Source organism: Cylas formicarius, unplaced genomic scaffold, assembly GCF_029955315.1.
Source record: "Cylas formicarius isolate icCylForm1 unplaced genomic scaffold, icCylForm1.1 PGA_scaffold_10__41_contigs__length_53128322, whole genome shotgun sequence".
NCBI classification, from domain to species: Eukaryota; Metazoa; Arthropoda; class Insecta; order Coleoptera; family Brentidae; genus Cylas; species Cylas formicarius.
Genome location: NW_026844214.1, coordinates 36,868,528 through 36,881,074, shown reverse-complemented (window position 1 = coordinate 36,881,074; position 12,547 = coordinate 36,868,528). Strand labels below are relative to the sequence as shown.

Genomic DNA, 12,547 nt, shown 5'->3' with positions numbered 1-12,547 from the left:
TGAAAATAAAATTTGATTTTGGCATTACCTGCTCCAAATGACACGTTTAATTGTCAAAATTGATATTTTTATCCAAAACTTGACATTTCATTTAACAGAATTTCTTGAACACTACTTAGAAATTATTTTTTTTATCTATTTTTGGCAATCTAATTCACTGTGGTATTCACGTGTTCAATATTTATTACAATTGTTTTCTTTTTCAAATAAAACCAGGATCAAAATTTCCGGTTTGCTCGTATATATCTGGATCTAATGTTTGTTATTTGAATATAACAGTCGTAATCTAGACCAGTCATTCGTTCAAATTTAAATTTCAATTTTTATAATTCTAATTAACAAAAACTATTTGAATCAGATTTAAACCTTTGGTTTTGTGACATTTTTCGCATTTTTCAAATTCCAAAACATCAAATAAATAAAACTCTAGTATTAATATTTGACGCACCAAAACTATTAGTACTCTGTTTCTATTTAATCAAAAATAATGATGTCGAGTAATGTAGAGAGATTATAAAACATTACTGTGTGCACTCGATTTCTCCCAGCGTAGGTTCTACAAAAAATCAACGGCAAACTAAGAAACTTGTGCAAATATTTTAGCTGGCTGATAAAACCGATTAATAAACATTCTGTAATTTATCTTTTGCAACAGTTCCTCATGCCTTGTTTGAAGCTGCTAAGCAGTTCGTGTTCCATTTTAAGAAATGGCTAGTTTATTTTCGAATTCATTATTGGTAAGATATTTTTGTGAATAAGACATTTTGAGAAATCTCTAGTATATAACAAAATACATTATCTTAAGTTTTGGGTTCCTACGTTCTATTTTAATACATTTATGGCGTTTCACAGTGTCATTTAGATTAAGTTAAATGTTCACTGGTTCGGTCATATCCGATTATATTTTAATCGGGTTGCAGAAATCCTAGCACTCGGTGTTGCAATATTGTAGTTTTATTTTATAATGTATATTATACCCTTCGATTTAGGTTACAAAATAAAACGGACATCCATTGTCAAATTCAATTTAGTGGATTCGGTTATGTTAACTTTTAAGCATTCTATGAATGACGTTTCCGGTCAGCTTTAAATGTAATTTCGTTGGTTAGTTCCGGCCAGATTTGAAAAATTTAATAATGTATGTTCGATTTCCAGTTGACATAACCGAACATTACATGATGCATGAAAAAAGGGAACAGAACAACCTAAGTGTGCACAAAGTTTTTTGAAACAGTAAGCAAAGCATATTTTTAGAACATCGTATGTCTATATATAAATATACAGGGTATTGTTGTTAACCTAACTAACAGATCTGGCCGTGTAACTGAATTAGGTTTTGAAGAAATTAATATATTATTTACATTGTCATTACCAACATATTTGTTAAGAAGTAGTGAAATATTAGTACTTAACCTTAATGTTTAAAATGTGTCACTCATTTTGATTCGAACAAATTAAAAAGTATTTTTAATATATTTTGGTTAAAATTGGCAAAAATACTCGTTACAATCTGGTATTCTGAAAAAAATGCCCAAAAAGTTTGGTATAAAACAAAAGTCAGACCAAAAAGTTTGCCACGGTGCCAGGTTTCCAAACCGTGCAGCCTCACGGTTAATAAGTTCAAATATAAAAGAAACTGTTGAAATTGGACTTGTTACTTTATCTACTAACGCTCAAAGCGTCCTCGATTAACTTTTAACACATTGATAATTTCATAAATTCAAAAACCAAAAAATGATTTGTTTTAGTATTAGTGATAACAAAATTTGGGCACCATTAGTTACGTCCAAATATGAAAAAAAAGCGGTATTATTACTTTGTTTGCTAACGCTACAAACAGTTTCCGATTCATTTTTGATTCAAACCGAGGTACACAAACGTTGCTAATATCATACATTTAACCCGCAAAAAATAGTCTAACAAATTAGGCTTTTTTCTAAAAAATATTGTTTTCGTTAAAAAACAAAATTAATGCCGCTTGTGAATCTAGAACCTATACATATCTAGGGTTATAAGGATTCCCCACATTACCTACAATAGTTTATATTGCAATACATAACAAAATTGAAATGATTGATTATTGATTATTTTTTAATACAGAGGCTACTAATATTTATGTACGCCATTCAAAGCGAAATTGAAACTGCGGGTTGTGGATCTAAAAAAATTAGTTGTGTAACGAAAACAACTTACAAGGAATGTTCGACTTTCTTGTTTATATGGCAAATACCTACTGGGAGTGAGATAGCCTGCGAAGAGGGATATACCTGTAATGAAAATGAAGGAGACATGCCGTAAGTGTATTTTTCTACTCCCTTCTGTGACATACTTAATACTTCTTGCCCCCGCGGATCCGAGCCACATCGGACATTTCGGGGATGTTACCGCACGGGTTTAGGAGCAATCCGATGTTTTCGGATATTTAACCGCACGGCTTGATTTTTGACGTTTACCGATTCTGACGATCATGTCAGTGAATGTATTCGTATTATTTTGCAAAAATGTACCCAAAAACTAATGCTCGCAGAAAAAGTATAGTATGCAACACCTTTGGTAAACTTTTTAAGTCACTCGTTCCGCTGCGCTCCTTTTATAAAGTATATATTTTTTTAAATGTCTTCTCTGGAATTATGTATGTCATTTATTATCGATTTCTAAAAACTCTGGTTTCGGACAGCGAGTCCTATAAAATATTTATTGTAAACCTATCCCTAGGATGTTTAACTTGGCTGATATAGTTTTAAATTTTTATAGATTCAATGCGATTTAGGGAACTGTAACGCTACCGCTAAACCGTTAAAACGACGCCGCAGGAAAGAAGAAAAAATTGGAAAAATCAAGACAAAACAGATTTAATATACTGATTCTAGCAAACCTTGAAAAACACATCTTCAAAGAAAACAACAAGTCTCTTCCTTTTGGTAAAGATAAAGTGTGTTGGATGTGCATTGGTCTCTAATGTCGTCACTAGGAGGCGTGATTTAAAATACTTTTCATTGTTAACAATTATTGAATTATCTTCATTCGTTCGGATCAAAGGATTGGAATACCAAGAAGCAAAATATATTTTCTTGGGTAAAAAAACTCTTCATATTTTGAAACTTATTTGGTATATAATGTACAGGGTAAAAACTATCGCATAAGTTATTGAAAACAATAGGTTATTGCCAGCGGGCTCTACGACCAACGTTAAAAATATTTTTTCTCTTTATATCAAAGACTGTCAAAATCCAAGTTTATGACTTGGTGACATAGAAGTACTATCATGTTACCTAAGTTTGTAATCAATAATATTTAACTTTCAGATGCTTAGTCGAACATTTTACTACAGTTCCCTCAAGTACCAAAGCAACGGTAAAAATAATAAACGCTACGTCCCACGCTGCCGCAACTGCTGCCGATTACAGCCAAACCGTCGTAACTACGACAAGGGCAATAGTACTTACGACGATGGAGCCTACAAATATCACCAATGAAAAGAATAATATTAACCAAACGCCAACTCCAGGGATTACAAGCGTTTCCATCTTCGAAATATTTTCTACACCTACAAAAGGTGAAATGGCTACCATGATCAATTTAGATGGTCACAACACTTGAAGCCGTGAACCGAAAAAAGATAGTGACAGTTCAACAATGGTCGTTATTGACATAATAAATGCGGTAACCGAAATAATCACAAAAGAAAAACAAAGTACCGCGAAAATACCAACTTCAGATGGTGGCACGTCACTCTCCCATGTTACCCTCATCTCGTCTGTTTTCACTTTTTGTTTGCTTGATATCGTGATATAGTTTTGTTTTCCTACAACCATTTTTATTTGTTTCAACAGTTGTATTTTTTAAGTTTAATAAAGCTTTTGCATGTGTGTTATCTTAAAGCTCCCTCTTGATTTTTATAAATTAAATAATTATAAATCAAAATTACAGTTAATAAGTACAAAACCCGTTAGTTTAACCGAGGTTTTAAGCTGAAATTTGTACATTTGTAAGTTCCTTCGGAATACTGGCAAAAAAAAAATAAAATCATACATCCTCAGGTTTAAAGATTTGAATTTCACCGAAGTACGCGCAATATGTGTGTTATTTATCTGTGTTATATATGTGTGTTATGCGCTAAAAATGTGTCACAAGATTCCTGAATTGCGCTACGATGACAAAGAAAAACACACATCAAAATAGCTCAGCCAGCTTACTTAAATTAATAAAGATTCCAGACATTATCTTTTTATTACACTCAATAATAACTTAGAATATTTGCAACATTTGCATATACTAATAACTTAGATAACATTTGAAGTTCAAAGCAATGTAGGTAGTTGTTCCGAGATAATGAGGGGGCTATTTTACAATTTTTTATTGGTAAGTAAATGAAATAAATCGTTCTTGGATTATTTTGGGAAACTTTTTGAAAACAAAAAAAACTGTTACCACATATTATGTATAAGAGTATTATATTTATTATTTATATTTAATTTTGACTGATTATGTTAACTTAAAATTTTCGTAAAGGAATGATCTTCCGCGCATATTTATAAATTTCACATAATCTCTATACACTTATCTTGTTTTCCAATGAAAATTTAATTGAATCCGAATACATTTTGACAACATTCAAGTGAAAATACCAAATTCTAACTGAAAACTGCTGAATTGACGAACTCTATGCGACCATGTTGCTGTTGAACGCCGCAATAATTATTGGATGAAATAACTTGCGCATGCGCATATTAAATAACTCTTTACAAGATTTTTTCATTATTTTTGATTTTTTGATGATTAGCGATTAGCATAGACTCTATAACTCATGAAACTATTAATATTTCATTACGGGCATACAGCTTTTTAAAGCTTGTACGTTTTCTACATTATATATATGGATAACTTGGACGGCAGTAGACAGTTAGTAAACATTTAGTAGGAACTTAATTAATACTATGTCTAGGTGAAATGAATGTTTTCTATTTTTGATTTACTTTGATAAAGTACCGTAATTTTTATTAATTTATTTGACAAAATAAGTTACATTCACTTTGTCTCTGATTGTTATTTTCCAGTTCATGTTCATTACCCAACGTGAAATCCAAGCTAACACCTGTGGATCCAAAAAAATAATGTGCATAAACGAAACAAGTTATAAGAGCTGCTCGACTTTTTTTGGTGTGGTGTTTACTAGTGGACATGATATTAAATGCGATGATGGCTACATTTGTGATGAAAACGAAGGGGAGCAGCCGTAAGTGAATGAATAAATTGCAAATATAGTTTTCTACTTCCTTCTATAAAATACCTGATTATACACCGATCTAGAGTGGAGAAAGCTCACTTTATCAAGTTTCGGTTCACAGTCGTGAATTTATATTTTCAAAAATAATTTTTGAATTGTGATTTTACCCAAACCCGCAAATACTCATTTTGTACTTTTAATTATAATTTTTGCTCTGACTTTAATCAGAATTCCAACCTACATCTTGCAATCCCGACTCAGTCAGAGGAGTCAAAATTCCAACTTACATTTGGAAACCAAGAATTATAAGTCGGAATTTGAACTTTTATATGGGAATTCCGACTTATATGTAGGAAATAGTAAAAGTAATCATACAATTAAGAATAATAATAAAATCAGAATAAAAGAGATATAAACCGTAAATCGGACTTCTAGGTCGGAATTGACTGAGGGAAAAATATTTCGCTTTTTGTAAGGATATAAACTATTTTTGAACTTACGCAAGATTCTTACAAAAAAACTCTATCACGGGCTAGTTTCCCACAGTTTCTCTACTGAAATCTGTCCAATCATGGAGTATTGATTTTCCAGATGCATAATCGAGGCAACTGTTAAACAATTGGAAAATGTAACTATAAGCAAAAGAAGTGCTACTACGCAAACGCCTTTAACATCGAATGCTGAATCAGCTAATGATATAGCAGTTATTGAGTTAGATGTCGTACTGTCAATTGTTGCAACGGTGGCAGGTTAGACTTAAAAGAAAAATTGCTGGCTAAAAATTGTCATAAAGGAATTAAATACGAAAATTCTAGAATCCGACGTCTGTCCAGGACATCCTACATTGGCTCAATGCTACGATTGCGTTCAGGCTTTGAGGGAATTTTATCTAAGCATAGAAGAATGTGAAGATTATTCATGCAACGCGGAAACCGCAACAGATACATCGATTAATTTCACCGCAACCACGACGACTCTTAAAACAAACACTTTATCGACAATTCAAAGAACATCAAGCTCTCCTAGTACAACTTTGACATCAAATGTCATTAGTAGCAACGAAAATTCTATAATAATTCCTAGTTCTGCCAAAGCAGACACAACAAATACCCCAACGAAAAGCACTTTCTTAACTTATCCAAGTGCATCTCAAGCAACTTCAACTACAGCCATATATACTGCCGTAAATTATACGTTACCTGATTCTTTCAAAACCGATAGAACTAGTTCATTATCCACTGAAGTCTCAGATCTTATTTCCTGTCCAACATACCCGACCATGACGCAATGTTTCGACTGTGTTCAAGCCTTGAGGCAATTCTACCTAAACTTAGAAGACTGTCAAGAATATAAATGTAACACAGAAATTGAAACAGCTATTTCTACTAAGATGACTGGAAAGCTTGAAGCTAGCACTACATCTAACACTAACACATTCAGTGCAACAGAAACACCTTCGCTGATCTCCTCTACGATTATTTTCTCCGATACTACAAAATCGGGTATCACTACTACTGTTCCCGCACTCACTACCCAAAATACTCTTATAAGTGACGGTTCAAATTCTGTTACAATTTCTACTTCTGACAAAACTAACCCAACCAGTACGCCATTTATAAATCAAAGTACTGCCTTAACTAATCCCAGCACCTCTCGAATGACCTCTAGCGGTACTTCGAAAACTACAGACACATCCAAATCAACTTCTTTCGCCACCCAATTAAGTGACTCTGAAAATTCCGAAAGTACTTTTGTAAAAACTAAAATCACTAGTAGGTTGCCTATCGAAACTCACACTACTGCAGCTATATCTGGAGTAACTTCTATGACCACCGTCTCTAACTGGCCAACATCATATAGTTCTACAAAATCCGAAACATCCAGCTCATCTTCTGCTTCTTTAAGTACTGTAGGTATCTCTCCTAATAGTAATAAACCTAAAACGGTATTTAGTACTGCCCAAACTGGTATTATCAATTTCCCACCAACGAGTCAAATTCCTGAGACAAGTTTTTTGACAACTACCACTAGTAGCAATGAAAATTTTCCAACAGTATCTAAAGCTGAAAATTTCACTTTGATTTCTTTTAAAACTGATTTACCATCCAAAATCCAAAGCACTTCCTTCACTACTGAAGATTCGGCTGGAACAACTGCAATTTTAGAGTCACTGTCTAGTTCTGCTAAATCTGAAGCCGCCGGTTTAATAACGACTACTGAAAGCGTTGTCTCAACTACTAAAAGTACACGGAAATTTACTTCTACAACTATCATTAGTAGTGGTGGTGACTCTACTTCGATTATTGGAGACACTTCTGGAACAACTTCCAGCTCAAACACCTCTAGTAGCAGCTCGAGGACTACGATGGTATATAGTTCTGGGAATTCTGATACGTTTAGTATACCATCCGCCACTCAAAGTGCGAATTTGATTACTGAAATTGCATCGGTATCCACAACTTCCTTTGCTAATGCTGCTAATTCTGCAGCAGTATCCTATTCGATTTCTGCAAGCACTACGAATTCCGCAAGTTCTGCAATAAGCTTGCCGTCTTCAATAACTCAAACTGCTACAGATACATCTAAATTAAGTTCTCCCACAACTACCAATGATAAAACTGCAAATTCTGAAACAGCATCTAGTTTTATCAAATCGGAGGCGACCAGCTTGCCAAATGGAAATCAATCTGCCACCCCCGCCGCAGAGGACACATCTAGCTCAACACATCCGATAACTATCACAAGTAGTATCGACAATTCTGCACCAGTATCCATTTCAAGCTTGCTACCTTCAACTCGCACTGCTTCCACAATTACTGTAGCTACATCTAGATTAACACCTTTAACAATAATCTCTAGTAGTATAGAAAATTCTCAGACAATCTCTAGTTCTGTAAAATATGAGGAGACAAGTTTGTCATCTACAACTCACACTGCTACCCCCACTATCGCAGCTTCATCTAGATCAACACCTACTGAAATAATATCTGGTTCCTTAAAATCTGAGGCGTGGCCATCTGCCACATCGACTATTTCAACCGCCTCAAGTGGTATCAACAATTCTACAACGGGATCTAGTGCCTTAAACTCTGAGACGACCACATTGTCATCTACAATTCGAAGTAAATCGACTCCTGCAAACACAGCTAGATTAACATCAACTGCTTCTGATAGCACTGCAAATTCTGAAGTAATACCTGGTTCCTCGAAACCTACTGCGACTAATTTGCCATCTACCACATCAACTAGTGTTGGTGCATCTGCATCAATTTCTACAATTGTCGCAAGTAGTATGGCCAATTCTGCAACAGAATCTAGTTCTTTAAAATCTGAAACGAACAGCTTGCTATCTACAACTCAAATCTCAAATTCTGCAACTGCGAGTACATCTCAATTAACTGACACGAGCAGTATATATAGTAGCACAGAAAATTCCGCAATAGTATCTAGTTCAATAAAATCTGAGGCAACCACCTTGCAATCTACAAGTCAAAATACCTCGGCTACAGCAGGAAAAACTAGATTCACTGATACCCCAACTATATCAAGTAGTACCGAGAATTATGCAACATATTTTAGTTCTCTAAAGTCTGAGGAGACGAGATTGCCATCCACGACTCAAAATGCCAACTCCACTACCGCAGGTACATTTAAATCAACGACCACAACCAACATATAGTAATACTGAAATTTCAGCCACAGAATCTAGTTCAACTGAAACTGGTACCTCGAATACTGGAGGTACATCCAGATTAACTACCACGACAACTATTAGTATTGGTAGTACTGATAGTTCCGCAACGGTATTTAGTTCTAGTTCTAAATCCGATTCGACCAGATTGGTACCTACAACTCCAACAGCCATTTCGAATTCTGCAGGTGCATCTAGATTAACTACTACCACAACTATACCAAATAGTACTGAGAATTCCGCAACAGTATCTAGTTCTGCAAAATCTGAGTCGACCAAATTAGTACCTACAACTCCAACAGCCACTTCGAATAATGCGGGTTCATCTAAATTAACTTTTAAGACAACTATACCAAGTAGTACTGGGAGTTCCGCAACAGTATCGAGTTCTGCAAAATCTGAGTCGACCAGGTTGGTACCTACAAGTCCAACAGCCACTTCGAATACCGCAGGTGCATCTAGATTACCTACTACGACAACTATACCAAATAGTACTGGGAGTTCCGCAAAAGTATCTAGTTCTGCACAATCTGAGTCGACCAGGTTGGTACCTACAACTCCAACAGCCACTTCGAATACTGCAGGTGCATCTAGATTAACTACTACGAGAGCTATACCAACTATACCAATTAGTACTGGAAGTTTTGAAACAGTATCTAGTACTGTAAAGTCTGAGGCCACTAGCTTGCCATCTATAACACATGAAGTTGCTTCGACTACTGTTTCTGATTCTATTATAACGTTTTCGTCTTCCACAACTCAAAACGCAATAGTCACAAGTACCACCACGTTGTCTAGAGGAACAACTACGTCGCCTATTTTTGATACCACTAATGCTTCAGTAGCGACTTCAAGTTTTCCCCAGACGCAAGCGTCAAGAAGTACTACGTCAAGTACAACGCCATCGACATCGACGTCAACGACCACACGTACCACAACTTTAAGTTCTACGACGGCGGGTTAGTCTTTTTCTATTTTATTAATTTATAGAGTGTTAAATACTCGCAATAAAAAAAATAATACTGCTAAAAGTTAGTGCAGGTGTTCCTAGAAATATGTGAAGTTCAACAACACACTGGATAGCAAATAAAGAAAAACATGGATGCGGATATTTTTAAAAAATTACTCAAATAAGCTTAAAAAAATAATTCAAATTGTAAATTTTGCCCCTGATGCTACTGACAGTATTTTGGTTTTGTTTTTTTTTGCTTGTTTTTATTTGCGATAACCAATCCGTGATCGCAAATTTCACAACGAAAATATATGTGCAATTTTTAGTTACTCCACCTACATCCTGCTCGACTGCCAATGTCAGATACCCGTCAGCTCGCTGTAACCAATACTATGAATGCGTAAAGGCGGTTGGATTGTATTACGTAGTAAACCGCAACTGTGGATCAGGTCAGGCGTTTAACTCTCAAACTTCTCAATGTGAAATCAGCGCTACCTGTACGTAAGCTAGCAATACATATTGATGAATGAATTCCTATGTGTATTACATTAAAACTCGCACATTTATATTGATATTGATTTATTTGACTTAAATTTTTATTAAATTTATTGACTTCTTTTTACGGCCTATAATAAATAACCTTCCAAACATACATAAAAAAATATGGCAAACCTTCACTGGCAAAAAAAATCCCCAACGCATTCTTGAGAACCTATAAATGAAAAACTTTATAGGCCTACGCAAAAATTGATTTTTAAACTGTTTTGTTTTCAATATGTCTAAAGGGTGAGTCAATAATGGAAATATTTTAACTATAGTACCCTCACAATAATAATATTGTGGTGAACCGTATAATTTAGATATATGGGTGTTTTATCTAAAACAAATAAACTTAAAATTACTAATAACTGTGTTTTTAAATGTGGAACGCATCTATTTGTTAGAATAGAATAAAATATTGTATTAAAATCACTACGCTTTTTTGTTGATGTGAATTAAAGTTTGATTTGAGTAATAGATGCAATCCCATTGTACAAAAACTATGACATAGTTAATAAGTAACCTACATCGAAATAATTGTTCAGCTTTATGTTAAACTCAAACTCAAAAAATAATGATTTTTATAGTTAACATACTGTGTTATTTATACATAAAGTAATTATATAATTAAAAAATCGTATTGAAATGACAATTCCGCCAGTGAAGTAGAATTTCAGAAGCATCAACCAACTAGAGTCAACGTAATATCAGAATCACGTGACGCAATACCTCTAGAGCGGGCCCCAGTGGCGGTGCATAATACACATTTAAGTCGCACTTTCCTTTTTATACCATTTTTTTTAAACAGTCACAAGCAGAACACAAAATAGAAACACGTCATTGCTGGAAGTCGACGATATCCACCGGTTGTCTAGGCAATATATATATATATATATATATATATATATATATATATATATATATATATATATATATATATATATATATATATATATATATATATATATATATATATATATATATATATATATATATATATATATATATATATATATATATATATATATATATATATATATTCTCACGTATATATATATATATATATATATATATATATATATATATATATATATATATATATATATATATATATATATATATATATATATATATATATATATATATATATATATATATATATATATATATATATATATATTATATATATATATATATATATATATATATATATATATATATATATATATATATATATTCTCACGTATTGATTCACGGATGGAAAAATGTGATGGCACTATATTCCGGGATATCATCCGTTCGCTCGTTGAACTCCGACTGGAATCCTGCTTCCGACTGGAATCCTGCAGACGTTTCGCCAAAATCTCACTTGGCATCTTCAATGCTCGCGCTCCGAAAACACTTCGAACACTGGGAGGTTATCGGCGGTGCGTGTGGTATTTATACTCTGCGCCGGAGATGGTAACGGTGCTGCTTGTGCGTGGGGGGAGGTGGCTCCGCCCCCTGAATTGTCGCGTTGTTAATTTCGCCCGATGGTAGTTGCGATGTCCCCGTTGGCTGCTGCGCATCGCTCTGCTGTTTGATTATCGTTCTCCGTGTTGGATAAATGCAGAGCGTCGTCTCTCGTATTGAGGTGTCCGGACTTTTCTATTTCGATGGCCTCTCGTATAATCCTAGTCCTAAAATCAGGAATATTAGCTATTTGTTTGCAAGTGCCGAAATCAATTTTATGGCCTGTCTGATGTTGGTGCTGAAACAAAGCAGATGTTGTTTGTTTGTTTCTTATGGCTAAACGATGTTCCTCGAGCCTGGCTGAAATCCTTCTGTTGGTCTGTCCCACATACGTCAGGCTGCACGATCCGCATGCTACACTGTATACTCCTTGGTTTTCCAGAGTAATTTTTTGTTTTGGGTTTCTTAGTATTGCTCCGATGGTATGGTCAGGTTTGTATGCCGTTGATATGTCGTGTTTCCGTAATATTCGGCCGATTTTGTCAGTAACCCCCTTGATGTATGGCAGGACAGCGATCGATCTTCGTTGGGTCTCGTCCTGCACTCTCTGCTGCGGCTGTTGTTGTTTATTGATTGCCTTGTTGATGGTGCGCCTTTGGTATCCGTTTTGTTGAAGACAGGTACT

At 34.5% G+C, this 12,547-nt stretch overlaps 1 protein-coding gene and 1 long non-coding RNA gene across 2 annotated transcripts; both read left to right on the top strand.

The window, feature by feature from the left end:
* The first annotated feature begins 648 nt into the window (after window positions 1–648).
* Window positions 649–4,103, top strand: LOC132703222 (uncharacterized). Its single transcript, XR_009619033.1, has 4 exons — window positions 649–737; window positions 2,101–2,294; window positions 2,755–3,075; window positions 3,306–4,103. It is a non-coding gene; the product is annotated as an uncharacterized LOC132703222 (long non-coding RNA).
* Window positions 4,104–4,305: 202 nt separating this feature from the next.
* On the top strand, window positions 4,306–10,698 carry LOC132708143 (serine-rich adhesin for platelets-like). Its single transcript, XM_060680278.1, has 6 exons — window positions 4,306–4,362; window positions 5,058–5,236; window positions 5,819–5,976; window positions 6,043–8,871; window positions 8,924–9,877; window positions 10,197–10,698. The coding sequence occupies exons 1-6, from the start codon at window positions 4,333–4,335 to the stop codon at window positions 10,373–10,375; spliced, it is 4,329 nt and encodes a 1,442-aa protein (XP_060536261.1). The 5' UTR covers window positions 4,306–4,332; the 3' UTR covers window positions 10,376–10,698.
* The last annotated feature ends 1,849 nt before the right edge of the window (window positions 10,699–12,547 follow it).

Excerpts from the sequence above, each read along its gene's own strand:
- LOC132708143 (XM_060680278.1), top strand. The coding sequence starts at position 4,333 with ATGAGGGGGCTATTTTACAATTTTTTATTG. Across the intron at positions 5,237-5,818 it reads GAAAACGAAGGGGAGCAGCC|ATGCATAATCGAGGCAACTG; the intron begins GTAAGTGAATGA and ends TTGATTTTCCAG. Across the intron at positions 5,977-6,042 it reads AATTGTTGCAACGGTGGCAG|AATCCGACGTCTGTCCAGGA; the intron begins GTTAGACTTAAA and ends CGAAAATTCTAG.